The sequence below is a fragment of the Leptonotus elevatus genome, chromosome 9, assembly GCF_054856555.1.
Source record: "Leptonotus elevatus isolate MCC_2025b chromosome 9, RoL_Lele_1.0, whole genome shotgun sequence".
Lineage (NCBI taxonomy): Eukaryota > Metazoa > Chordata > Actinopteri > Syngnathiformes > Syngnathidae > Leptonotus > Leptonotus elevatus.
The window spans coordinates 26,338,083-26,365,309 of NC_141247.1; the positions used below are offsets into that span (position 1 = coordinate 26,338,083).

The 27,227-nt window shown below is 52.7% G+C and overlaps 3 protein-coding genes, 1 long non-coding RNA gene and 1 pseudogene across 5 annotated transcripts; 4 read left to right on the top strand and 1 right to left on the bottom strand.

The window, feature by feature from the left end:
• The first annotated feature begins 899 nt into the window (after positions 1–899).
• On the top strand, positions 900–2,988 carry map1lc3a (microtubule-associated protein 1 light chain 3 alpha). The gene is made up of 4 exons (XM_086084085.1): positions 900–1,123; positions 1,489–1,544; positions 1,622–1,728; positions 2,438–2,988. The coding sequence occupies exons 1-4, from the start codon at positions 1,084–1,086 to the stop codon at positions 2,607–2,609; spliced, it is 375 nt and encodes a 124-aa protein (XP_085940211.1). The 5' UTR covers positions 900–1,083; the 3' UTR covers positions 2,610–2,988.
• Positions 2,987–4,677, bottom strand: eif6 (eukaryotic translation initiation factor 6). The gene is made up of 7 exons (XM_086084083.1): positions 4,561–4,677; positions 4,272–4,403; positions 4,105–4,190; positions 3,842–4,017; positions 3,588–3,764; positions 3,337–3,521; positions 2,987–3,259 (listed from the first exon to the last, which is right to left on the bottom strand). Exons 2-7 carry the CDS (start codon positions 4,376–4,378, stop codon positions 3,250–3,252), a joined length of 741 nt encoding a protein of 246 aa, XP_085940209.1. The 5' UTR covers positions 4,379–4,403; positions 4,561–4,677; the 3' UTR covers positions 2,987–3,249.
• A 22-nt stretch (positions 4,678–4,699) lies between these two features.
• On the top strand, positions 4,700–7,444 carry LOC147169034 (uncharacterized). Its single transcript, XR_015095894.1, has 3 exons — positions 4,700–5,138; positions 5,849–5,932; positions 6,078–7,444. It is a non-coding gene; the product is annotated as an uncharacterized LOC147169034 (long non-coding RNA).
• Positions 7,445–7,708: 264 nt separating this feature from the next.
• On the top strand, positions 7,709–15,540 carry sack1c (scaffolding CK1 anchoring protein C). The gene is made up of 5 exons (XM_086084067.1): positions 7,709–8,505; positions 9,239–9,406; positions 9,487–9,611; positions 12,321–12,548; positions 13,689–15,540. The coding sequence occupies exons 1-5, from the start codon at positions 7,936–7,938 to the stop codon at positions 14,488–14,490; spliced, it is 1,893 nt and encodes a 630-aa protein (XP_085940193.1). The 5' UTR covers positions 7,709–7,935; the 3' UTR covers positions 14,491–15,540.
• Positions 15,541–16,113: 573 nt separating this feature from the next.
• On the top strand, positions 16,114–26,294 carry LOC147169036 (semaphorin-3D-like; annotated as a pseudogene). Its single transcript, XR_015095893.1, has 18 exons — positions 16,114–16,298; positions 17,378–17,534; positions 17,615–17,769; positions 18,208–18,270; positions 18,345–18,458; positions 19,598–19,688; positions 20,334–20,459; positions 20,544–20,686; positions 20,958–21,072; positions 21,174–21,243; positions 21,335–21,479; positions 22,153–22,375; positions 22,785–22,858; positions 24,038–24,079; positions 24,533–24,687; positions 25,125–25,189; positions 25,324–25,445; positions 25,689–26,294. The product of XR_015095893.1 is annotated as a semaphorin-3D-like (transcript).
• The last annotated feature ends 933 nt before the right edge of the window (positions 26,295–27,227 follow it).

Here is a 27,227-nt window from a genome sequence, read left to right on the forward strand (position 1 = left end):
TTGGAAGCAATTGGACTTTTCACAAAAGCTTCATTTTGCCATCAGGGCGGTTTTAGAGAGAAAAAACTAAACCAATCATGACCATCAGATTAAAAGTGATTTTGTGTTATTCATTTTCTGATCTTTTATTTACTTATGCCTTTATTTCACGTTGTCTTATTTATTTTGTGTTAGTGTTCCCTTGCTATGACACGGTTCGCCTTTCTCGCTGTTCCGTGGATTTTTTGGGTGCAATTTTGCACATTTTTTATTTATTTATAGTCATTTACATATAGTTTCAAAATCTATGAATCTACATTGAGAGAAATGTGAGAAAATGTCCAATGAATAAAATGAGTGATGAGGGCTTTTACTGCCTTAAAACTGATCATGTCAAAGATAAAGCTGACTCCTTTTGCGGATTTCACCTGATGCAGGTGTTTTTGAGAAGGGAACCCCCGCAATAAATAATTCAAGGATGCTGTGTTTTATTTGGTCAATCTATATTGCACGACTGATGTTAACTTCATGTTCAGCAATTTGCATGCAGCAACGGTTGCTTTAAAGTGACTTACGAATGAAATGGAGCCATTGAGTTGAGATTCTGCTTCATGAAAGCAAAACAATACAAAATCTGCATGTACGTATTACTTCTGTGCTGCAGGTTCAAATGATATTCTCGATGCCATACATCCTTTTTTTTGGCCATGTTTGTCAAAGATGAAAGGAAATGTCTTTGCTGTGTCATTATCATGTGATTCGTTGGACATTCGAGTCAAAACGTTGCCTAACTCCCTAAAAATGATCAAATGAAAGGCCACCAAAAACAGCTCAGTCCATTTTTAGAATGTTGTGACCCCCAAAAGTTGTTTTGATTCCGAAGCCCCGCCCACATGGGTGTTGTTGCCACTAAAATGGCGTCGTTGTGGTTGACCTGGAAACGCTGACGTCACTGGCGTATCTGCCACTTTGTAGTTTGCGGCATTGGCTTGTTTGCATCTTTTTCCCCGTCATCGCTCGAACAAGTGGCTCCAAGTTGCTCCCACTACAAGCCGCAGCAAAAGTCGTCTTCTTTTTCTTCCACGCGCTGGTTTTGCGCCCACGATGCCGTCCGACAGAACCTTTAAGCAAAGGAGGACGTTCGGTGAGTGGGGAAGAAAAAACAAAACAAGCCGAACGGGCTAGCCGGCTAACCAGCTAGCCGGCTAACCAGCTAGCCGGCTAACCAGCTAGCCGGCTAACCAGCTAGCCGGCCTGTTTGACACAACATTGATCAGCTTTTTTCCACCCCGGTTACCATTTCAGGCGAAAAGCCTTTCCCACAATATGAAGTGGCGCGGTCAGCCTCGCTCGCCTTTGTCGCACTCAGTGTTTATTTAAAAAATAAAAAAAAACACAAGCGTCGTTAACCGAGCGGTGGAAGGGCTCTGACGTCACCGCCACAACAATATGAATTATGATCTTAATTGTTGTGTTAATCATGTGTTCTGTCTGAAATGACGTCAACAGCTGAACGATGCCAAGAAGTCCAACAGATCCGAAAGCAACATCCCAACAAGATCCCTGTACGTACACGCGCACGCGCACGCAAACACGAGCCGTGACTATTTTCCAACTGTGTGTGTGTGTGTGTGTGTCACAGGTGATCATGGAGCGTTACAAGGGCGAGAAACAACTTCCTGTTCTGGATAAGACCAAGTTCCTGGTCCCAGACCACGTCAACATGAGCGAGCTGGTCAAGATCATCAGGTATGACGTCGGCTTGCATTGTCACGTGGTTTTTCTTGTGGCGGGGCTGTTGAGGTACAAAATGCACAATTTGCATTACAAACCAATCGACGACCCATTCATTAAATAATGAATAATAATCATTTGTATCCAAAGTGATTGCAAAAATGTTTAGTTTTTTTCCTGACATTTGCTTCATGATGAAACAAAATGTACGAACAGGATGGAAAGGAAGTGCTGTATTTTGCTCATGCTAACCTTTTGAAAGTCAGAGCGACATCTTGACGTGATGCTGCTTGGGCTTCAAGTAGGCGACATGTTTTTGGAACTGTGGCTGGCGAATGACCACAGTTTTCCTCATCGGTTCAGCGGACTGATTAAAAAAAAAAAGATCAAAAATTGATGGTTCCGTTTCTGGTTGGCCCGTAACATCCGTCAGAAAATGTTCAAAAATGTCACCCCCCCCCCAAAAAAGCCAAAGCAGATATTTGTTAATGTCTTATTTTGAAACCCAAAAACCCAAAGAGGCTTCCAGTGAAAACTTGCAAAAGCGCAGGTTTGCTGTCGAGAGGCTGAAATTGGAAGTTAAGTGGCGGCTCAAGATAATTCGTTCCTTATGAAAATAGGTCTCGTTACTTTGATCAATAGTTGTGCATCGTTTTTTATTTTTTAATGTTGGTGTTTTGGGTGAGCGTTCCCATGGACAAGCGCTAACCGGAGTCCCCCGCAGGCGTCGCCTGCAGCTGAACCCCACGCAGGCCTTCTTCCTGTTGGTCAACCAGCACAGTTTGGTTTCCGTGGCGACGGCCATCTCTGAGATCTACGAGCAGGAACGCGACGACGACGGTTTCCTCTACATGGTGTACGCCTCACAGGAGACCTTCGGCCACGCTGTCTTTTAATCTTTTATTTTGAAGGGCGGCAGGAAGCAGCCTCTGCATTCACGCAGCCGTTAGCCGGCGCTTCCTTAGCATCTACTTTCCTGGAAATCACAAACCTTCAGTTGAGCACATCGCCAATGTCATCTCGTACCAACGAAAACATGATCGGCGGATCTTCTGCCAGCCGGCGTACGAGCAACTCCATCAGGCATTTTTTTTTTGGGGCCATTTGCCTCACTTCCTGTTGGACAAGCAATCATCTTTCATGTCTGTTTTGTCCTCGCTAGCGGGAACACGACGACCTCGCGTGGCCATTTTTTCCCTCAAAGGTCAAGAAAGGGTTGAAAAATGTGTCATGTTGTAAATCTTGACTTGAAACCAATGAAAAAGTTGAAACATGCGCTGGCTGTTGTTTTTTATTGCCATCAAGCCTCGTGGGAGGTCATTTGGTGAAAACAATGGGATGGGGTGCATGTCGACGTGACACGTGATCGTGTCAAATCAAAGACGTGATGATGTCACAGCATGTTGACACGTGACCGTATCGCTGACGCCAAATGTTCGGCGGCCGACCCCTTGTGGTCGGCCATCTTGTTTGTGCGTGCCCCAAAAAATCCCCCAAAGTCCAAAATGTTGACGTGGTGTGCGACTGCTGCTCTTCTTACGCCATGCTGAACACACAAACACGTAAACAGGCATCAACAACATGCACACACGTGTGCGGGCAAACGTGTGTGCGTGCGCGAACCTGTCGATGAGCGAGTCCCTCATGGTGGCGGTGATGGCGGAGGGCCGCGCGTCGTCACCCAGCCCGAAGACGCTCTCGATGACGGACATCTCGGTGCTGGTGGTGTCCAGCCCGCAGAAGGCCGACCAGTCGTTGACCACCATCCCCCCCGAGATCACCTCGCTGCCCCGGTTCACCGTGCCCGTCTGCGGCACACGCGGGCGTCAGAGGCGGCCGAGCGGGCCGACGGCGGTCGCCCGACGGGCACTCACCACCAGCGGGACCTGCAGGAGCGACGACAGCTCGTCCTGGTCCTCGATGGACGTCTTGGGGTGCACCAGGCCGCCCCGGTTGCTGAAGGCGCAGTACGAGCCCACCAGAACCTGATCGGCAACCGTGTGGCGGAACACCTCCACCTTCAGCGTGTCGCACAGAACCTCCTCCGTTTCCTGTTGGGGTGGGGAGCAAAGTCAAAGCCAGTCGGCTCATGCATCCAGCGGTCGGTCGATCGGTCGGCGGGTCCGACCCTGTCAAGGTCCGGGTGGACCAGCGCCACATAATCGTTGCAGGCGATGACGTTGCCGAGCGCCGACAGACGCTCTTCCACTCTCTGGATGCCGACGGAGGCGGGAAGGCAGTTGCGAATGTGCTGCAGTTCCTGGTCCGTCGTGTTGTTGGGAACCAGCAGGCCGTGACGATTCCCTGCAAACGCGTTCAACGAGAGGCGCGCGGCCGCGTCACGCAGCCGGCCGGAAGCGATGGCCGACCGTCACGAGGCGACTCACCCACCCACACACATGCGTCCGATGATGCGACATCCCGCGATGGACGCGTGCACCACCGGAATGCTCTCGGACAGCTCGCCTTCGAACACGCTGAGGAGTGAGGAAGAAGGAAACGCGAGGCGGAGGTGAAGACGGCCGTGCGCGCGCACGTCGCCGACTCGCGGCGCTCACCTGTAGAAGTTTTCCGCGCCGCCGATGGCCACCAGGCAGTACGTGTTGGTGAGTTTGGCGAAGCAGCCGATCTCGTTGTTCTTCTCGAAGCAGGCGCGCACGGCCATGGTGTCGCAAACGGCCTTAACTCACCTAACGCGCACACGACAGGCGCAAAAGCCAAGGCTCGGCGTTAGCACGCCAGCTAGCACGCCAGCTAGCTCGCGAGTGAGCGCGGGCGGGCGTCACGACGCATGAACTAAAGCGGTCGGTCACGTCATGTGTTGTGGAGCGCGAAGAAGAAACGCACCTGAGGGAGAGAGAAAGTTGCCCCTAAAATGATCTTTTTTTCTTCTTTTTCTTCTTCCTCCGACGTGCGCGTGTCTTCAGCGGCCTCACGTGCTCACTTCCGCTTCGCTAGTGCGTGATGACGTCAGTACGCTGGCGCCTGTACGTACAAACTCTGTACCGGAAAGGCAGCCGACAAAAAGTTTTCATAATGAAATGATTTATGGAGCTCATTTTCCCATTTCCTGCTTTCAGCAAGAAGACGTGCGCGTGATGATTGTATACATTTGCGAAATATTATTAGATCAAATGTACGAGTTTTATATAGTTTATTTTGAATGCCCTCTACCCCGGAAGTTGTGGTTCGCCGGGCGGATGTTTTCGGGAACGCTACTTAACAGCACGCCCGCTCCCTCCGCCATCTTGCCGGAAGTTCGTTGCTTCTTGTTTTGGTCCCAGCCGCGTATAACCCAACTCCAGACACAATGTTGTTTTGGGATTGGTCCAAACCACCAATGGTTCGAATGGGTGAAAATCGGCGGGCTCGGTGTGAGACGATTGTCAGGAGTTTGTGAACTCACAAATATTGCGAGAATTCAGGTTCATTTTTTCCTTACCGCTTTTTGCCACATTAATGGCTCTATAGCTGTAATGACTTTGGTGTTCCACAAGGTGGAGCCATGCGGTGGAAAATTGTGACGAAATAAATGGCAGCTTTCAAAAGCGTAAACACCTGTTTAGGAGACGCAGATCCTTTGACGGGCAAATTAGACATTTCAAAATCACCCCAAGATATTTTTGGCGTACCATTAAAAAAAAAAAAGAATCCCGTTTGTCGAGAAAAGATTTGAATCCAGTTGATTCTTGAAACTTCTTCAACCACCTTTGTCATATTGTTTTATAAGTTACGGTTGCTTGAATGTCATGAATTGATATGTCGTATTTGTCTTTTTATTATTGTGTGTTGCTGTTTCAATACTGTACATTGTCTTGTAACGTTGCAACTTGGTGTCGGTACGGTTTCATGTCGTTTCCTGAAGATAATGCTGGATTATTGATTTTGACTTGTGTGGTTAGTTTCTTAGGCCTTTTTAATTGATGTGCATTTGACATTTGTTGTACTGCAATTTGGGGCTGGAGTGGAGAATTAGCATTAGCGCTAAGCGCTATAATGCATCACATCAGCTGCAAGTGTCTGACTGCATTGTCAAATAAAGATTTGAATTGAATTTCCATTCTTTTCACTTGTCCTCATTTCCTCCACTTATTATTCTCTTGTTTTCTCTTTATGGCCAAATATTCCATTTCAGTCTTGACCGGAGGTGTGTGTCAGCACAATCGGAAAGCGCCAATCTATCATTTGGAGATGATCATGCCTGGGCAAAAGCTGGCAGGTAACGTTCGCAAGCATCCATTTGTATGCTCGTCAAATTTGCAATTCAGTCTTTGATGATTTGCTCCTGAATTGAAAGCAAACATTTTCGTTTCGGTCCTTAACGAAAGCGCGTTTCTGTCTCTTTGTTTCGAGCCAAATAACAGAAGCTTGGCGCTCATTAAGCCCCGCCCCTTGAGCCCTACGAGCCAATCGCGTCAACGTGAGCGCGTGATGACATCATTGGTCTGTGACGTCATCGGCATCCGATCTCCGCTTAACCCGTCATCTCGTTGACGTTGCGACCTTGGAAGATGGCGTGGCTTTTGATGGACTCTGTTTTGTTTTGTTCATGCGGCGCCGAGAAGATATCGGACTCGCGCCGAGTGAGCCCTCGCTTCCATCCACAAAATCTTTGGAGCCAGGCCGGAAACGGGAAGCGTTCCAAGTGCGCCGTCAAGCGGCCTCGGAGTGCGTCAGACGCAGGTTCGAGTCATGTGACATGATGATGATGACGTCATCGTGTTCAGGAGCAAAGCAGGATGGGAGGACAGCAAAGTCAACCGGGCCAACGGCAACACCACACGCCGCCCTCTGACGGGCCGCAATCGCAAGGTGACTCGCGTGCTTTCAGGAGAGATGCCGCAGTGCATGATGGGAAAGCGTAAGGTGGACGACATGCGCTTCCTGATCTCGTGCACCAACTGGTACTGACGAGGTCGGAGGTCAAGCGTGATCCCGCAAGTACGCGTAGCTCGTCACTCGCCGCCGGCCCCCTCCCGACGGCACGTTTGGAGAAGCAAGATATTCCCCGGCCAAGGACACGGGTTAGATGCTGGCCGATTCCTTTCACTTCATTTTTTGTTTTGGATCTTTTTTTTCTCCCCAAAATTAGGCTCAAAGAATGCAAGAACTCCTGCAGGACTCTTGATGGGATCCGTGGGAGTGGAAAAATACCAACAGCCCCCCCCCCCCCTATACCCCCCCCCCCCGGCATTCCTCCCCCGCATGTAGTTGGCACAATATGTTGTGTGTGTGTTTTTGTCGTCAACATCCTTGTGAGACTTGATTCACTATTGACTAAAGAGGAGCGGCCACTGACATCGTCATCGTCATCTTCATCCTCCTCTGACTTTTCCTACGCAAACGAAGAGCAAGCGAGCACATTGTTGTGATGAAGCCGAGTCGCAATATTTGCAGAATCGATGATTGTGTTATGGGATGACATCATCATCATCATCATCATCATCATCACAGATTGCATTCCAGTGTGTCGTTGCAGACGATTGTTAGGAATGAAAAGCCACCGTTTTTGCAAAGGGTGACGCTTTTCCAAAGTTTTCTCGGGATTCAACACGAGCGATAATCCCAATCATTTGGATTTGTTCAACCATGGCTCAGGGTCAGAGGTCAGCAACCTTTTGGAAAGTGACGCCTGCCAGTTTGACACGTAGCAAATTTATTTGGTCTGAATCTTCCCCTCATCGCTTGCTTTTCTCCTCCTCATTGGCTAAAATGCTGACCTTTTGACCTGCACTGGCTTTTCATTTTTGTGGGTGAGCACAAAGTTGAGATGAATGCAAGCGTGTGTAAAAAGAATAAAACAAGATTTGATGCCGTTTGCTGGGAAATGGATCTTATTTAATTGATTCGTTTTGATGCAGAAAAATGTTGAGCAAGGGAAAAGACTTGTTTGGATTCAAATGCGCTTCAACTTTGGAGCGGCGCTTTTATTGTGAAAGTCCCCAACAGAACAGACGCGTTTGCCGCCAGCGGAAGTGAGGAGGGTAGCAGGGTGGAAAAGGCGGGGCGGGGCTGGGCGGGGCGGGGCTCGGGAGGATGAGCGACAGCCAAGGTAAGGTATCAACGACAGGTGATCCGGAACCTGGCGACCGGGAAGTTACTTGTCCGTCGTCGCGTTTTCTTTCGTCGTCTCTTCCTCTTCCTCCTCGTCGTTGTTGTCTTCGTCGTCGTTTCTCGGCCCCCACTTGGGGAGAAGTCGGATGAAAGTTTGCGCGCTCCGCCATGACTTCGTCGGAGACTCTCCGCCCGGCCCCCGCAGGCCGCAAGCCGCTCGGCAAGCTGGCGGCTCGCCTGGAGGAGTTGAAGAGTCCGTGGCGGCAAGTGTCGTCGCTGGAGCTCAGCCACAGCGAGGCCGCCCGCCTGGCGACCGACGCGCTGCTCGAGCACGGCGAGCGCGAGTACCGGCGCGTCCTCACCGAGGAGCGCGAGCTCAGCTTCCTGTCCGAAGCCGAGATCCGCTACATCACGCAGCAGCGGGACCCGGACCCGGAGCCGGGAGCGGGACCCGGACCCGGAGCCGGGAGCGGAACCGGCCCGGCGGCGGCGGCGGCGGCGCAGGACGGACAGCAGCCCGACGCCGGCCAAAGTGACGCCGGCGATGACGTCACGTCGGAGCTCACCTCCGGGACTTACTTCCCCACCATGACCGACGACGAGCCGCCGGTCCTGGAGCTCGGCTGGCCGGACGCCCCGCTCAGGTACGGGCCCTCGGAAACGCAGATCTACTTCCAGAGGGAGAAGACCGTCAACGTCAAGGACCGAATACGCTCGCTCATCAACAAGGCCAAGAAGGTACGCGCGCGCGCACGCGCTCGCGACATGCGTTTCAGCTCATTGTCTTCGCTGGCTTGTCGTGTTCTTGGTTGACACGTTTTGGCTGCATGTGCAGCACTTGGCAGTTGAGGCAGCCCCCCCCCCCCCCAAAAAAAAAAAGTTGCGTTGAGGCAGCCTGGGTGGGAGGAGCAACAAGTTGAAGCCTTGGAAAAGAGTTGATTCAAAGTTAAAAGTGGCACAAAACTGCTGTTGAGCTGCAAACCAACATGAAGTGCAAGAAGTCATTTTGTGCGTTTGCTCTCAGAAATCCTCTTTTGGGGAGAAATTGTTGACTTTTGAAGTTTGTCCTGCATCTCATCCCAAATCTGCGGTTGGGCCTCCTCGCGTTGGGCACTAAATTGCGACGGCCAATAAATTCAAAACGTGTGTAAAAATAAATATATATATATCTGAAGTGTACGCTTATGTCCATAATATGTTATTAGGCATGTGAAGTTGGAGCTGCACTTTTGCATTGCCATCCGTCATGTGAATTTTCTAGCGGCATCTCAGCAGGAGGTGAAAATAAAAGAATCACCTGATGCCGCGCGTTCAGCACACGGTCCACTCGGACCAAATTGTCACCACGACCTCGTCAAGTAGACTTTGGCTTTGTTGGCTTTGTTGGCCGCGGTGCCGTAAGACTTTTCTGCTCCGTGGACCTGATTGCCACCCGCCGGTGCGCGCGCGCGTGCGTGTGTGTGCGTTGCAGGTGATCGCGCTGGTCATGGACGAGTTCAGCGACGTAGATTTGCTGTGCGACCTGATGGAAGCGTCCAGCAAGCGCAAAGTTCCCGTCTACGTCCTGCTGGACCACAAGAACCTCAAGCTCTTCACCGACATGTGCTCGTCTCTGGACGTGCACGGCGTCAACATGAGCGTAAGCCGCTCGCCGCGGGCGGGACTCGCTGCCTTCCTGTCCCTCGTCTTCTCACGTCGTCCTCTTCCTCCCTCCGGCAGAACATGCGCATCCGCAGCGTGTGCGGCGACACGTACTGCACCAAAGGCGGCAGGAAGTTCAGCGGCCGAGTCCTGGAAAAGTTCATGATCGTCGACTGCGAAGAGGTCATCGCCGGATCCTACAGGTCACCTTGAAATGTTGTTTTCTGCGCTTGACGATATGCAAATGAGTTGTTCCCCTGGCCAATCGGTGTCCCTCGAACCCAACCTTGAATAACTGACCGACTTCCTGGCGCTCTTTGCTCACGTGGACGTGCACGTAAAGATGTTGAGCAATGGCAACTTTTGTGTGTCTTTGGCATGTGCGGCGGCCATCTTTGCCCAAATTCCATCCACGCAGACTTTCAAGTTAGGGCCGTGCAAATAATCCAATTTCAATGATTACATTCCACAATTGCGAAAAAAAGAAAGAAAAGATTATGAATGCTCATTTTGAATTTCTTAGACGTGCACGTTTTCACCATCTTTTCCTTTTTGTGTCATCCAAAAGCAACTCGCATCATTTTCTTTGTCTTAAAAATGTTGACGTTTAAATGAATGATCGTCCTGATGGTGATTTCAGTTATTAGCAAAATAATGAGGATGAATGTTTTCTTGCTAATCGAGCAGCCCGAGTTCGAGTCGCAGCTCGGCAGCCATCTTTGTTCATGTCAGCGGCGCGTGTCGGCAGGAAAGACGCCACAAAATGGCTTTTGTGCTGCCGTTTGCGTTCACGCACGCCTCAGCGAGTAAGAAGCGTGAATTCCGTTTGTCTGCCCACTTCCTGTTGACGGAAGGATTTGTGGCGTTTGCCAGGTGTGACTTCGCGAGCGAGCGCCCACTGGAATGAAGGGCGAGGCTCCACCGCCCCGAGGAATTTCAAGCTTGCGAGCTGGGCGTGTCTGCCAATCAATCGCACGCCTCGCCTCATAAATGATCGGCGCTGATTCGCATTGGTCGTTGACGGATCCGATTGGTCGCCGACGGATCCGATTGGTCGCCGACGGATCCGATTGGTCGCCGACGGATCCGATTGGTCACCGGCGGATCCGATTGGTCATTGACGGATCCGATTGGTCGCCGGCGGATCCGATTGGTCTGCGGTGACGCAATCGAAAGTGTTGACAATTGCTGCAAAATGTCTGAAAATGTCATTTTGGCTGTAATTGTTGCCTTGCTGGATCTTTTTCAGATGCTTAATGAGCGAGTCTGCTTGCTCGTCAGTTGCTCGTCAGCTGACGACTGACGACGCACTTGATCAGCTCCGATCTTGTATTTATGACGAGAGAAAGTGAAGAAGAAACGAGAGGACGCTCGTCCAGCATCCTCTCGCGCTAACACGAAGACTCGCAATATTTTGTCATGACGATTCATCCGGTTCGTCAAACTGGATATAAAGGAGAAAATGCAAATGAGGATAAGATTGACTTCATGAAAAGTTAAAGCAGAAGGAATTTTCAGACGAAGACGCTTTGGGAGGGATTTGTGGCTCAATCGCGACCTTTGAACTCGTGGCTTTTCAAAGGTAGCCAAGAAGCAAGCGCAGCCGAACCCGATCTCCAACAGGAAATCCTGGAAATCTTCTCCTTTTCGATTTCCTGCTGCTGAAAATCATGAAGCGCATTTGGCCAATCAAGGCGCTTCCGCCGTTCCCGGATTAGCATAACATGGACTTCGTGGCGCTAACGAAGGCGCTGAGCCCAAAGCGGAAAGTCTGGCTTTACCGGTCGAGCCGCGTTCCTGCTTTCGCGTGCAGTCACGAAGGAGATGCAAGCGGCCCGAGTGAGTTTCCTGCGCGTGTTTGCTCATCCGGGAGCGGCGGCTCCTCCTCCTCCTCCTGCTCCTCCTCCTCCTCCTCCTCCTGCTCCTCCTCCTCCTCCTCCTGCTGGAGGCGGCTCGGGCATCCGCTTGGGACGCCTCGCGCCCCCTTCCGGGCACGAGGCCCGGGGACACGTCGAACACGCGTCTGTGTCCCGGCTGCACCGAGTTGAGTTCCCGAACCGCAACAGGGAGGTTCCAAACGAGCGCTAGCATGCTAACGCTGGCTGCTGCTACGTGTGGCGCGCCGCGTCCCGTGCTCGCTCAAAATCCATTTTGTGTCCATTTTGTTTGCTTTGGCCGGCCAGCAGCGAAACCAGTCGCAAGAATTTGGAGCAGCGGCAAAAGAGCGCTCATTCCGGTTGCTCGACATTTGGAGGGACAGATCCGGCACGCGCCGCGCTCGCTAATCACGTGGAAACACGCTAACCGTGCACGCCTTGGCGTTTGTGTACAATGCAACCCGCCATAGAATACATTCATTAAATGTTGCTTCATTTTTAGAACCACAAAAGCGGGAAACTTTGTTGTACCCTTCAAGGTGTTCATATCGTATGATGAGTACGTGTCGATATCAAGGTTGCGTGTATCTGCACGGACGGCTTTAATATCGGCCGGCGTGTTGAACAAGCGTGACGCTTTCACAAATGTTAGGAGGCGACATCTTGTCTGGAAAAAAAGAAAACAAAAGCTGGTGCCAGCTAGTTGGCCCCAAGGACAACATGAGTTGCCCACTACTGTTGTAAAAATGAAATTCTTCTCAAATGTTTGATTTGAGATTTGATTTGATCTAAAAAAAAAAAAAGAGAAAGAAAGAAAGAAATCTGCGTCCAAGGGAAGAAAAAGTTGTTTTGAATTGAGCCAAACATTTGGAAAACGGATTTGGCAGCTGTGAACGGCGTGATCCCGACACGTTTGTTTCTTGCGCCATTGTTCTCGCAGCGTCAGAATTGAATCCGAAGGGAAGCCATATTTGATCAATCAATTTGTTGCTGTGAAATGTCAAAGTTGTCTTTTGCGTTTGTTCGCACCCGCAGCTTCACGTGGCTGTCGGCGCAGGTGCACAGCAACATGGTGATGCATTTCTCGGGTCGCATCACCGAGAGTTTCGACCGCGAGTTCCGCTGCTTGTACGCCGACTCGCAGATCATCGAGTGCTTCTACAACGAGGACGACGAGGCGCTGCCGTACTTCCCGCCGTACCAGACGCCGCTGATGCTGACGGGCTTCGCGCCGCTCATCAAGGCCGATCTGCTTTCCGAAAGGTACGCGCCGCCGCTGCCGCCGCCGCGCATTCGAGGGGACGCGTGGTGCCAAAGCCACTTTGGTGTCGTATGCGAAGGCTTTGTGTGTGTGTGTGCGTGTGTGTGTGCGTGGCGCGCTCCGCCAAACATCAGACAACCGGGTCAAGCTTTAGTTTTGTCACGACAGCAGAACTTGGCTTGCGGTTGCAAATGGAAGCCATGCGAGCGGCAGGACAGGACAGGACAGGACAGGACAGGACACGGCAGGACAGGACAGGACAGGACAGGACAGGACAGGACAGGACAGGACAGGACAGGACAGGACAGGACAGGACAGGACAGGACCGAAGTGCGGCAGCTGCTCTTGTTTTGGCACATGAAAAGCAAAACAATCAAAGTCTCGAGAGATTTTCCTTCTTTTCGCGGCCGTATGGTCAACAAACACATGAGCCGAGTGCCACACAGGAAGTCGGCCATTTTGTCCATCCGAACGACAAACGGACGGACGCTCCCGGCCCGAGTGTCGCTTGCTCTTTTGGATTGATAAGAATGCGCGAGCGTTCCGACCGACGTCCCCGCAATGGCCGATTGCACGCGCGATTTGATCGCCGGCATTTGTTGCCTTTTGCCGGCCACGCCTCCAACCTTCTGCGGCGGTGCCAAAACTCCGAGGTTAGTCTGCGAAGCCGCTGATTTGTGAAAAGGCGTCTTTGAGCGAAGCTTTCCAAAAATGTGTCACGGCAGTGCGGCCAGCCAATGAGGCGACGTCCCACAGCGGCGTTAGCTTGTGAGAAGAACAACGCTAATCGTTTTGGAGGTGGCGAGTGTTTGTTTGGTGCTGTCGGGACGCCAATCGGCCTCATTGGTCTTGCTGCGTCCAACGGCACCATATTGGAAAACATGCCATATTGTGGCCACCTGCATATTGATTTATAAGTCCGCGGCCGGAAACGGATCGTCCCTCCAAAGGAGTCCGTATGAAATGTGGCAACAAAAAGGCCGTACGGATGCCGGCGGTTATCACGTTTGCCGCCCGCGGCGTTGTGTGAATGATTGGCTGGCGAGCGACCGGATGTGAAAATGTCCCCTTGAATGCGCGGCCGTGCGTGCGTGTGTGTTTTTTCGGCCACGCTAACACGCTAACGACGCTAACACCGACAGGCAGCGGCCCGGTTCCGACAACTCCAGCAGCCAGTCGGGCAGCAGCTTCTCCAGCGTGAAGGCGGCGCCCGGCCCGACCTCCAACCCCGTTTACAAGGTGACCCAAGGTCAGGACAAAGGCGAGCCGCCGGCCACTCACCGCAGCCTGGAGCGGCGGCTCCAAAACCTGGCAACCTCCTCCAATGGGGCCGCCAACCACAGTCCGCTGTTGGAGCGCCGCACGCCGATTTACGGGCTGGAGCGGACCAAAGGCAACCCGGCCGACTTCATGCGAGCCCACCGGGCGGGCGCGGCCTCCAAGTTCCAGACTCTGGCAATGTACGAGCACAAACTCAACCTGTTCCACACCGTGGCGCCGCCCCCTCGCCTGCACCGGAGCCGCACGCCGCCGCCGGTGGTGTCGGAAGCCAAACTGGGCGCCAAGCACCGGAGCTCGTCCAATCAGCTCCTCCACAAAATGTCGGACTTCTACCTGCCGGCGACGGGCAAAGACCACTTGGCCAGGTCGGCCTCTCCTCACGGCACCGTAGCGTGGGGGGGGCCCGACCTCTCGCAAAGTGAGCCCGAGAGCCTGCCGGCCCCCCCGCACCCGCCCGCCTCGCTGCAGGTCTCAAAGCAGGACCAGAACGCCGCGCAAGACAAAAGCGCCCAAGCGGAGCCAAGCGGCCAACCGGCGCCGATCACCAGGCAGGACGAGAAGCGCATGACGCTGGGCCACAGCAAGCTGGATCTGGTCAACCACTACAACAAGATGAAGACCAAGCAGGTCTACAGTCGCTTTGAGCTCAAGAGCTCCCAGTGACCTCCCGGCGCCGGCGCCGAGCCGCGGCGCCGGCAACTTCAAGCCGGGAGGAGAGACTTTGCAAAGACAAACGTACGTTCAATTCTTTCCACGAGCGTTCCCTTGACTCGCCGATGGTGTCCGTTGGCAAGCGGGACTGGACCGGGACACCGAACGGGACCGAAGCGGCAGAGAAGACCCGACCGCCAGGCGGGACCACGAGCCGGGACGCTGCTCGCAGGCGACCTCCTAGGGCGTGACTCCTGGAGGGCCGCAGTCCCTCCTCCCGCACACAGGTGATGCAAATGATAACGATCCTCACCTGCGTGGGAGGAGGGAGACATCCAGGACCAGGGTTGTCCTCGGTCCTGCCCGATTTGCCAAAGGGTTGCTGTGCGAAAACGGCCACAACTTGATGGCGTCTCGGTGTTTGGAATGCTAATGCTAATTAGCATGGACTTGTGGCGTGACAAATAAGAAAAAAATATTCACACACACAAATGCTGCGCAAGCACATTTATGATAACTCCACTTAAAAGGTCAACCCCCCCAAACCCCAAACCCCCCCCAGTCTGTGAAGAACGAGTTCTATTAATAAGCTGAAATGCAACTTTCTTCTGTCTGTGTTGTTTTGTTTTGAAATTGCCTTTAGTTTTAGCTTCTTCTTTGTACTCGCTTGCTAATTTGATTGCTCGTCGTCCTTTTCGATTGTATTTCAAGTTTCCGAGGACTTTTCCTTTTATTTGTCATTGAGTCATAAGCGGCCAAATCAAAAGATATTTTGGTGCAAATTCCTCCAGCGGGCGTTTCTCCAAATGCAAACGCAAGAGGTTTGAATTTCACACGCTATTTTGCACTTGACAACAAGAATGAAAAGAATGAAAAGAAGCGTTGAGCGCGACGTGTTCAGCATGCGGGAAAGTTGCCAGGAGTTGAATCAATACTAAGCTTTGAAATTAGGGAAGGATTTACATGTCAATCAAAATCATCATTTTTCTTAAAGGTGTACTCAACACTAAGAAAATACAAAAAAACAACAACATATTTTTCTGATAAACTGCTGTCTACAAATGCTGTCGTCACGTCCTGGTCATTATTTTAGTGCACGTTTGTTGAAAGCTTGAATTTGGGTCCAAAAGTGTGTGTTTGGCGCCATCTTCAGGTTAAACGCTGACATCAACACAATTTGGCTGTTTGCTTTTTGACGTTTCCCACGTTCAACACGGCGAGCTCTGCAGGAGTCTGATCCTGATCACTGAATCAGGTGTGTTGGAGTAGAGAAACCTCAAAAACATGCAGGAGTCAGGCCCTCGAGGACCGGACTCGGGACACCTGCGCTCTAAATTGCGGGCCAGTCTCTAGGGGTCAAATGGAGGAAAATAAGAGGCTGGCCCACCGGGCATCTGCCCAACTGCCAGAGGGCCAGTCCAGCCCTGGATGATTCGGAATCACGACGACGGAATCGGTCCCACGTACCACGTCCGACATTCGGAGGGCGTTGAGGAAGCTTCGTTCGTGCAGGTGCGCTGCACTCCAAGTCAAAACGGTTCATTTGTCAACGCCCCAGCCTCCCCCGACACGCCCACCCGAACGGAAGCGAGGCAAACGCTGTCCCGGGATGGGCGTCACTTAATTTGGCGCCACTTCATTTGGCGCCACTTCATTTGGCGCTACTTCATTTGGCGCCACTTCATTTGCCGCACGTGAGCAAGCGAGTCCAGCCCGAGTGATTGGGAGAAGCGCGCTACGTGACGTCACGCGCCCGGGAACAGTCGAGCCACACACGCTTCTCTTCTCCAGCCTGTGACGTCAGGACGCCAACGCAACGGGTGAGTCGTAACTCGCAATCCAAATTGGCGCAGTGACGTCACGTGTCGCCTGCTGCACGGCCGCAAGCGAAGCTCGACTCAATTGCTTGTTGCTCGGCTGAAGGTTCGAGTCGTCCGACGACCCGTTCCACTTCGACTTGCGCGTGGGCACCTTCCTTAATTGCGCCCAACGCGATGCGGGACGTTTCATGGAGTTCTTTTTCTTTTTTTTCTTTTTGACTTTGGGCTCTCGCCATTGTGGAGAACTCCATCGCAGTTTATGTTGCGCGCGTGTGTGATAGTAAAACAAACCCTGTGTGTGTGTGTGTGTGTGTGTGTGTGTGTGTGTGTGTGTGTGTGTGTGTGTGTGTGTGTGTGCGCGCGCGCGCGCCTTTCCTGCAGTATTGTATGTTTTTGGCGGCTATTCATCAAGCCAAGCCAAATGTGGAGCTCATTGTTCGAACCCTTTACACGCACATGACACGCCTGTGATTTACATCAGCAGGTGAGCCATGAATTTCATTTGTCACAAATCAGGCAAGGCGCTTTTATTTCTTTAGCGCATTTCGTACCCAAGTCAAAGACAAGGAAAGGCGCAACCCTTCGAACCATCAACCAAGACGGCAGTTCGCATTTACGAGCAAAGAAGACAAAGTAGGTTTTAAATCTCACCCGAACCCTTCGTATTTTCAATGATGATATGAAACAAATGAAATGAAACAATCCCGCGTGACTCGATGGAAGGCGTCGCCAACAACCGGCTTGACTGTTTGCGTCCGCCATTGCGGCGACGTCATCAAGTGAGGTTTACATTTGGCAGCCATCTTTGTCTTGATGGATTTTGCCTTGGTTTGCAAGTGTTACTTTGGACCTTTGAAGTCCACAAGTCCGTCTGAATGTCATTTTGGAAACCTCCGACATTCAAATGCGGTCCGTTTTGGTTTGTTTTTTTGCATCTGCGCAATTGGAAGTGTTGAAAATGACCGGCTGTCTTTTTCCCGCGCTCCCGCAAGGTGACGATTTGGAATTGGCCTGACGTCAGCGACCTGCCAAAAATGTACACATGTCAAGTTGAGCAGTAACTGAAGGTCATTTTCCAGTGACACGGCGGGTCGGTCGGCCATCTTTGCATCCGCATGGCGCCGTGGTCTCCTCACGCCGCCATGCTGTGGCTCCTCCCGCTGGCCGTGATGGCGGCGACGGGCGCAAACACGCGCGGCGGCCGACAGGAAGCCAGACTGAAGCTGTCGCATCAAGGTAGGAAACGGCGCCTTCAGTTTCTGCTCTCGAGATGGTAGCCGGACGTCGCGGGATTCACGTCGGGTTTTGCTGGACAGAACTGAAGAACGGTTCGGCGGTCTACTGGGGGGGCGGGACCGACGGCGGTTTCCAGGTGCTCCTCTTGGACAAAGATCGTGGCCGCCTCTTGGTCGGAGGGAAGGATCACGTGCACATGCTGAGCTCGGACAGCGTGGATCTTCCTTGGAACACGGTCGGTCGTCACCTCGGCACCATCGGGACGCCATCGGGACATCTCGTTGTCTCGCTCGCTCGCTAACGATAGCACGACCGGCGTACGGTCAACCTTAAGCGGCACCTCCACTCGTGCCGCAGCGCTTGGCTGGCGACTCGGCGGAGACCTCGGAGAGGTCCCGAGCCGATGCGGAGAATCCCAGACGGTCCAGAAAGTCCAAAGACCGCCGCAGTTTGGCAGCTCTGGGTTTGACTTTCTGGACCCGGATTTGCCACCGGTGGCTGCTGAGGCGCCGACAAAAAGCGAACCAAATTCCACACTTTAAAAACTAAGAAGACGAAAGTCCTGTTTGATAAAATTGTGTGTGCGCGGTCGTGTTTGTGTCCGTCACGTGACCTTGATTTTGGCCTGGCCCGTTTGAAAAGTGAGCTTGTTGCCCACATGGCGCCCCCGCAGGTTTCCTGGCCCGCCACCGACAGTGCCGTGCAGCACTGCCTGATCATCGGCAAAAGTTTGCACGTAAGTCAACAAGCTCAAAGAGGAAAAAGTCCCAAACTCGCTGAGCTCGTCTCTTTTTTTGCGCTTCCTTTCAGGACGACTGCGCCAACTTTGTGCGTCTGCTGCAAGCCGTCAACGCCACGCACGTTTACGTGTGCGGCACGGGCGCCTTCAGGCCGCAGTGCGCCCTCCTCCGAGTCGGACTCCAGGTGAGAGCTCGTCTTCTTTGCCGCCGCCGCCGCCGCCGGCCGGCGCTCCCACTGACGACGGGATGTTGCGATCCATCGAGTCGCCGTCGAGGCGGTCAAAATCTGAATTTCGGGCTGCACAAAGTTTTGCACTGAAAAAAGGTCAAATGTCAAATCATGTCGTCAGTGCTCCTTTTTCTTCGAGCGAACGGATCAAAACGAAGATGCGGGCCGCGAGCTTGACTTATGAGTTGAGCGAGCTGCAAGTTGAAATGCGGATGTTGCGGCGCCATCAGGTGGCGCTCAATCCCAAATTCGATGAAAGTCACTTTTTGGCTGGCGACACAAAAAATGTCCACCAACTAATAATTGGAAAATTGGAAATGAAGGTGTGACGACGGCTCAATCCCAACGGCGCCCGCTCCTCAGCGCTCGTCTCGTCCCGCCGCCCTCGGAATGCGCGTTCACGACCGCGAAGGACTTCCCCCAACTGTCCCTAAAGTGTAGGGGGGCGGGGTTTCAGACGCCAAGCTTCTTACGGTCGCGCTCAGCAGCAGCACCAGCGCAAGCAATGGCGACGGCAGGAAATGACAAAACGCAGGAGACGCGTCCATTTTAAGTACTTTGGCAGAAATTGGCACAATTGCGCCTTTTGGTAAACGCTCGCTATTGTTACGTCACAACCAGAACGCAGCCTTGACCTCTGACACCTCAATTTCTTCTTTTCATTTCTGGTACGTCAAACAGGTGGGGCCGGCCGGCCCGTCAATTAGGAGGAATTGTCGGCGACGCTACGCTACACGCGCACGTGTCCCAAATCGCACGCGGGTTTTGCGTACGCGCACGCTCAACTTGAGTCTGAACGTTTCTTGCCGTTTATGAGCTAACGAGGCTCACTTTGACGCTGCGCTCGTCTCACTTTGCTCATGGTCGCACCCGGGGCCCATTTGGGGGCCCATTTGGGGGCCCAAAGCTCAAAAGAGATGCGCGTGAAGGTGACGCACGCACGGCCAACGTGGAGCAACGCGTGCACGTGGCGAGCGCTTGTGAGGCCAAACCAAAGCCAGCGCCCGACTGGAGGCGGCCTTTCTTCCAAAGAGTTGTTGCTCCTCCCTCCCTCCCTCGCCCGCCGCTAAATTGTCTTGACGTGTGTCCTGCAGGAGGTCTTCTCGCTGCTGCCTCACACCGTCACGGCCGGACTTGGAAAATGTCCTTACAGTCCCAAAGAACCTTTCACTGCTCAACTCAGCGGTACTGCCCGACACGCACGCGCACGCACGCGCACGCACGCACACGCTGTTTTTTTTGTGGTTGCCGGCAGAATGTTTATGACGAGATGAGATGACAACCAATCAGGTGAGTGGACGGATGCTGCTGTTCTGCACGTCGGACACCAATGAAGGCGGGTCTCGACCGGCCCGCTTCAAGTCCGCTCGCTTTTCGTCAAGTCCCAAAGCATCAGAACGGCGACGGCCGGAAAAGTCCAAGCGGCAACGAGAGGAAGCCAGAAAAAGTTTTCCGCGTGTGGAGCACTGAACAAGGACAAAAGCGAACGCTTATGACGCTTTCGCCTTGAGATGAAGGTTGGCTGGCGGTTCGGTCGAGCTTCTTATTCACAAAGTAGGTGACGAGTTCGTCCCGACTCGGCGCCTTCCCAAACATCGGCTCTCGGAGCTACTTGAAAGCAGTTGAGACCAAGACGGGATCAGTGAAGGAAGCATTTTGGACAGATTAGACCTTCTTCCGCATTCCGGCCAAAAGGTTGCGTAGCTTCTCCGACTTCCCGGCAGACAAAGTGCAGACTTGCGCTGCTTCCTGGCGGCATCGTTAGCATTCTAGCAAAAGGACCGCGCGGACGGCGACGGGCTCCGAAAGATTGTTGGCGTCTCTCCGCAGACGGCGACGTGTACGCCGGCACCTCGGCACGCTTGATGGGAACCAACGCCGCCATCTTGCGGACGTCCGTCGGGGCCGGCGGCCGCCACCTGCGCACGGAGGCGTACGACCACAACTGGCTGAACGGTGACGCCCGCCCGCCTTCTCGACACGCTTGGTTACCGTGGAGACGGCGCGCGTGTCCTCTGACTTGTCCGTCCGTCCCGTCAGTCCCGGAATTCGTGGCTTCCTTCGCTATGGCCGAAACGCACAACGCCGCCGACGACAAGATCTACTTCTTCTTCAGGGAGGTGGCGGTGGAGGCGGAGCCGTGGGACAAGAAGATCTACAGCCGCGTGGCTCGAGTCTGTAAGGTACGAGCGGCCTTTGCTAGCACTTGCGCAAAGCGCGTCAACAAAAAGGCAAGCTAACGGAAAGCTAACGGCACGTGCCGGCAAAATTGGCCTCCTGACATGGCGGCGCCAACATCGGCCAATCAGCGATGCTGATCAGGGCCTCGTTGGCTGCCAGTCCTTCAGCATGGGCGCAGATGGCAGTAGGAGGGGGCGGGGCAAGGAGCCCCCCTTCCTCCCCCCACATTGACCCTTTTGACCACTTTTGCCACTTCCTGCCTGCTGGGTGAAGAACGACATGGGAGGGAGGCGAAGCCTGATCAATCGCTGGACGACCTTCCTGAAGGCCCGCCTTGTGTGTTCGGTCCCCGGGCCGTCTGGCGTCAACACGCACTTTGACCATCTGGGTAAGTCTGCTCGCTCGCTCGCTCGCGTCCGCCGTCGGCCCAGCCGGCAAGATTTGCGTTTGCTTGCCAACGTGAAGACTTTTTTGCTCTTCTTGCTCCAGAGGACGTCTTTGTCTTGGAGACTAAAGATCCTCAGAACCCCGTCCTCTACGGCCTGTTCCGGACCTCCAGGTGAGCCTCACCGCCCTCACTTTAGAAAAAGAACTGGCCAGTGACGCTCCCGCCCTGCGTGCGTGCGTGCGTGCGTGCGTGCGTCCGTCAGCTCTCTGTTGGCAGGCTCTGCCGTGTGCGCCTTCAACATGGCCGCCGTTCGCGCGTCCTTCAACGGGCCCTTCGCCCATCGGGACGGCCCCGACCATCGCTGGGTGGAGTTCAAAGGTCGTGTGCCCTACCCCAGACCCGGCGCCGTGAGTTCATTTCCACACTTTTACTCTATTGGACCCCGAGGCCCCAAAAATGCTACGGGTCAAAGGTCAATACGGCAGTGCACGTCTCTTGCTCTTGTCAAAAGCTCTTGGAGGTTCCGTCCCAAGCGAGCCGTCACTTGGCGCGCCGCTTTGCTTACCTTGCTCCAGGGCAAAATCTGCCAATCTCCTGTCGTCTTCTTCTTCTTCTCATTTGCTAACTGGCGTCCGAGCAGGCGGGAGCTGCGCTTTCGTGCTTTGAACGTCTCCTTGCAACTTGCTTCCTTGTTTTGGAGCGTGCGTGCGTGCGTGCGTGCGTGCGTTGCTGCCATGTCAGTCATGCTTCTCTTTTCCAATTTGAACCAGACAAAAGTTATCTGGATGCTGACCCCCCCCCCCTTTTTTTCTTTGACATATTTCAATTAGCATTTTGTTGTGTTTTGTCGGGTTAGCAGAAAAAGTTCAAATACTTTTTGTTTTGTTTTTGGTGCCAAGTAGCTTCATGGAGCAAATAAAGGATTCATATAAATGTTGTTTTATAAAATGACCGTTTTTTCCCCCATGAATTTAGTAGCTTTGCTCATCCAAATTGTTGCTTGCATAAAAAAAAAAAAAAAGTGGAACTATTTGCTGGATTGCATCCGAATGTCGGTGGTGTGAGCGAGCGCCGCCGCAGTGTCCCAGCAGGACGTACGACGACGTGCACGAGTCCACCGAGGATTTCCCGGACCGGGTGGTGGCCTTCGTGCGGCGCCATCAACTGATGCGGCGGGCCGTCCTGCCGGCGGCCGGCCGAGCCGTCTTCACGCACGTGGACGCGTCCTCGCTGCTGACCCGCCTGCTGGTGGACAGAGTGGACGGCGAGGGCCCAAGCGTCGACGTCTTGTTCCTGGGAACGGGTCAGTACCGCCTTTCGAATGTTGCGTCTTCCCGCCAGTGAGCTGATGAGTGGCTCCGCTCGGGTATGGACTCGAGCGTCTGAAAAAAGGCCCGTCCGTCGGCCCGTCCGTCGGCCCGTCCGCCGTCCCGTCCGCCGGCCCGTCCGTCGGCCCGTCCGCCGGCCCGTCCGGGGACATCGTGAAACACGCGGCACGAACGATGGGGGGCCTTTTGTGTCCGTTGTGGCTCAACTCTGGATGACCTCCCAAAATTTGTAATCACTGCAACAAAGTAGCAGCACAAAAGAAACCTGTGATGGCACGAAGCCAATTTCCACGGAATTCTGCAAGTCACGTAGAAACCCACGTCAGTCGGCCGACGCAACTTTCTGTCTTTTCGTCTTCATTTGTTTGTTTGCGTGTCCCGCAGATGACGGCAAGGTTCTGAAGGTCGTGACCTCGCAGACGCAGGATTCGCTTCTCGAAGAACTCCACGTCTTCCAGGTGATTTTGCACACATCAAGGAAAAGGTCGGGCTGTGATTTTGACGGAGTTCAGCGCGTCTGCTTCACAGTTGAGAGGTTCTGGGTTTGAGTCTCTGGTGCGGCGCTTGCGTGCGGAATGTGGATTTTCCTCCTCCCACATTCCAACTACATGCCAGCGCATCTTCACTTGCTTGGAGACTCCGAATGAAAGAAATGCTTGCGGCATCGTTTTTGTCGTCACGCCAACGCCGAGCAAAAGTTTGACGGCGAATCCAGTCGTCCTTCTTGTTTCGGCGGCGGCGCGCGATCACGCTGCTCGCCGGAAGCCAGCCAGTCGCTCGCCGAAAGTTCCCACCCGGTGTGCAACTTTCCCGACAAAGCAGCACCGCCAAGCAGGAGACAGGAAACAGGAAACAGGAAACAGGAAACAGACGACGCTTGAAAACAGGAAGTGGAAGGACCGTGTCTTTGTCTCAGCACAAGCCAAATATAGCTCCAAATGTTGTGTGCGTTTGTCACCGCTTCCCATTTGTAAATATTAAGCTTGACACTTTTGGACCAATCAGCGAGTTTGGAAAAAAGAAAAGATAACCGATTGGGTGTAATATATAAAATGTTTGCGAGTTGGCGGGTGTGCATGTTTTATTTTGTGCGTGTGCTGTGTTCAAGATCTTCACGCGCGCGCACGTCCCACATGTGTAAATGAATGCCAGAACCTCCCCGTTGAACCCAAACGCGTCATTCCTCGTTTTTCGTTGAGGAATTGAAAAAGTGCTTTCATCTGATCTGTCGATTTGATGCCAGGTGTAACAATGCGTGTACAACAGGAGGGGGCGCTGTTTTCTCTTCTATCACAGCCATTTCTCGAGCGAGTTCTGACTTCTACGCCTGCTAGCATGACTCGCTAGTGGTTCGCTGTTAACGGCGATCCAAGTTCCAAGTCACGCGAGTTCAGACCAACAAAAAGGACACTACGGCGCTCGTTGTCCGCCGCTACTCAACAATCTTCACGTTTTCCATTCGCGTTGACTATCTGACGTGATCTGTTGTCTTGCGCGTAATGACTGTCGCAAATTCAGTAACTGGAAACGGAGTAAGCGCGCGAGGGTTTCCGCCGGAAGTCCCGCCTCCTCCGTGGCTTGTACAACCCCATTGGATGAATTCATTTAAAAGTCAACAAACGTGTTTGCTTCCGCAGAGTGGAGTCGCCGTCCGCCAGATGAAAATCTCCAGCAAGAAAGTACGTTTTGCACATGTTGAACGATGTCATCAATTGTAAAAAGCACAATTTCAAGTTTCAAGTTTCAAGTCAACGCTTCATGTTTGTTCATTTGTTTGTTTCATCGCATAACTGATTATTAAGAAGGACAAATATTAGAAACAAATGAACACGTTTCACACGTTATTCCTCATAAATAATGATGGGGAAGAACAAGAAATATTGCAATAAAAATGAGAGAATTGTTTTATTGGTCAAATGAACTATTGGACAAACAAGCAGGTGTTTATCTTTTGGGCCTGATGGATGATGTCCAAATGAAGGAGCGCTTTCCAAAATGGAACGCGGCCCAAAAAGTGTGGCTGTTCTTAACTTTACTAAACAAAAAGTTTGCGTTGAAGAGCGACCGAGTTGCTGACGTGCGATTTGCGGGAGGCGGGCCAATAACGAAGATGCTCTTGTTTGCCGCCGCAGCAACAGCTGTACGTGTCCAGCGAAGGGGGCGTGGCCCAGCTGTCCCTCCACAGGTGCCACCTTTACGCCGACTGCAGCCAGTGCCGTTTGTCCGGAGATCCGTACTGCGCCTGGGACGGACAGACGTGCTCGCCATACTTTGCCTCCGGCCGCAGGTACGTGCCCGCTGGGCCGAGGGGGGGCGCTGTTCTCCGCACGCCATTCTGTAGTCAAAGGAGGTGTGAAGGAGGTCTGCATGGGCCGGACGTCGCTTTGTATACTTCAAAACTGCTCCTCGGTGCCATTGGCGACCCCCCCCCCCCCCCCCCTTCAAAGTGTGCCTTCCCTCCCTTTCCCTCACTGACGTGCACTGAAACACAAATCTTAAACACATGCTGAAAACATTGTAAGTTTTTTCCACTTTATTTTTGTTTTAATACTTTTTGATGCTCTTTTGCATGAGATGAGATTCTTGTGCTTTTTTTTTTCCCAATTTAAAAACGTTTTATCTTTCCAAGACTTCTTCCATTCAAGTTTCATACTTCCCTTGATGAATAATCAGCAGACCACCAATGTGTGTATGTGTGCGTGTGTGCGCGCGCGTGCGCGACAGGAGTACACGGGGGCAGGACCCGGCGTACGACGAGAACTGGCGTCGTTGTCCAATCACAGATGATTGTAAGTCATCAACATTTGGCTGATGGAAGATTGTTGAGTGTTATTCGGATTCAGATTAATTTTTTATTTTTATTGTGGTAGCGCTGCAGTCTGACGAGCTGGTCTTAATTCCGATTGACGTGTTTGTGTTTGAGTTTTGGGTGACGTGAAGGTGACGTACGGCGTGGAAGGAAACACGTCCTTCCTGGAGTGCTTCCCTCACTCGCCACAGGCGGCGCTCTCGTGGACGCTGCAGCCGAGCAAAGGGCGCCATCTTGTGAGTTCAGTACAACAGGACACATTTCGCACTTTCGCAGCATTTCTTTGCTCACCTTTCGGCTCGGAGAATAAAATGAGGGCTGAAAGCATTCATCCAATAATGCTTCCGTGACCACAAAAGCCGAAGTTAAAGACCAAAAGGTCTAATTCCCGACACATTCTAAGAGCGCAAAAAAGGCTATATCGTGCATGTCTTTTTTTTCATTTTTTCTTTTTAAGGAAGGCTTTCTTTTCCCCTCAGCTTCCCGTTAGCGAGGACGAGCGACTTGAGCACACCGAGCGAGGTTTGCTGCTCCGGCGCCTCCAGCTGGCCGACGATGGCATCTACACCTGCAGCAGCGCCCGAGGACGAGACGTCCGCATTGTCCGCCGCTTCCGCCTCCACGTCATCCCCGCGAGCGCTCTCCGCCCCGGCCCCGGCCCCGCCCCCGCGCCCACCTGGCCGGCCAGCGCCAAGCAGCGGAAGTCGGCGGAGCGCTACTGCGAGCGACTGCGCTTCCGAGAGAAGCGGCGGCGGCAGCACAAACTTTTCTCCTTCAAACTGAAAGATGAAGGCAGCAAAGGTCGAGTCAGGAGGAACCAATAACCTCACGCCACCATCTGAGACCGCGCCCACTCGTGATTTCAGATCGCAGGTCGAGGACCACATGAGGGTTCGGGTTCGGGTTCCTAAGCTAACACTAAAAATCGTTCGGCATGCAGTCAAGTGATCATTTGAAATGTTTTGGGAATTTGTAGAGATTTGTACAAATCAAATCTTGCATGTTGCTATTGAGCTGATTTCTGCAATGTTAAATCATTTCACTCGCACAGGAAAAGTCCCAGACCATAGTCAAAAGAAAAAGAATCCTGTCCCGTCGGCTCCTGGTGAAAACGACACCCGTCCTGTCGCACCATCACCGCTTCAAGAAATTCAGCACAAGCACCATTGCCTTGTGGCTTGTGTCATTTTTGTGTGTGTACGCTGATGGAAAGAAAAATGCAAATGTCTGCACACCCGGCCCAGCCCCCCCCCCCCCCCCACTGCACAATTGTGCTCTGGGGAATTTTCTATCTGTCCCAATCCCTTGATTAAAGGTCAAGTTGACTCCCATCCTCCCCAAAAAGTGTCCTTCCTCCGAGTGTGAAATTGGTCAGCCTTCCCACGGATCGGGCCCGCTGACACTTTCTACGCCTTCTGGTCTGCTTATTCTCGCACCTGCCACTCATTACTTGCAGGGAGCTTCTACCGACGTGCGTGTCTGTCCTACTTGTGCTGTCTACGTGCTCACACAAGATATGCTCCAGTCGTCTTGTCTGTCTGTCTGTCCACTAACAAATGTGAGGAAGATGACTTTTGAAACGGCAACACAAAAAAAAGGGTGTTCGTACAGCTAAGGCTCATTTTCAGTCTTGGAGTTTCAGGGCTCAGACCCGCCCACTTTAGTTCACATTTGAATGAACACACACAATTTGACAGTTATTAGTGTATCAATGTAAAATAGATGAGATTGCCGTCCAACTCAATTTCATATTGCACATGGTGACTAAACGTCCTCTTTTGGTAAGACAGACCATTTTCGTACGTCCTGATCGGGCGTCCGGCGGATTTATAAATTCATGAAAAAGTCCGGTTGGCATTGCGTGACTCATAGGAGGTGAAGTACACTGCAACTGCGACTGGCAAGTGTCCTCTTTTTGGGGGCAAATGGGAATATGGTCACCCTAATATTGCATTTGATCACATTTACAATTCTGTGTGGTTACAAGATCACGATCAATGTTTGTTTGAACAAGCACG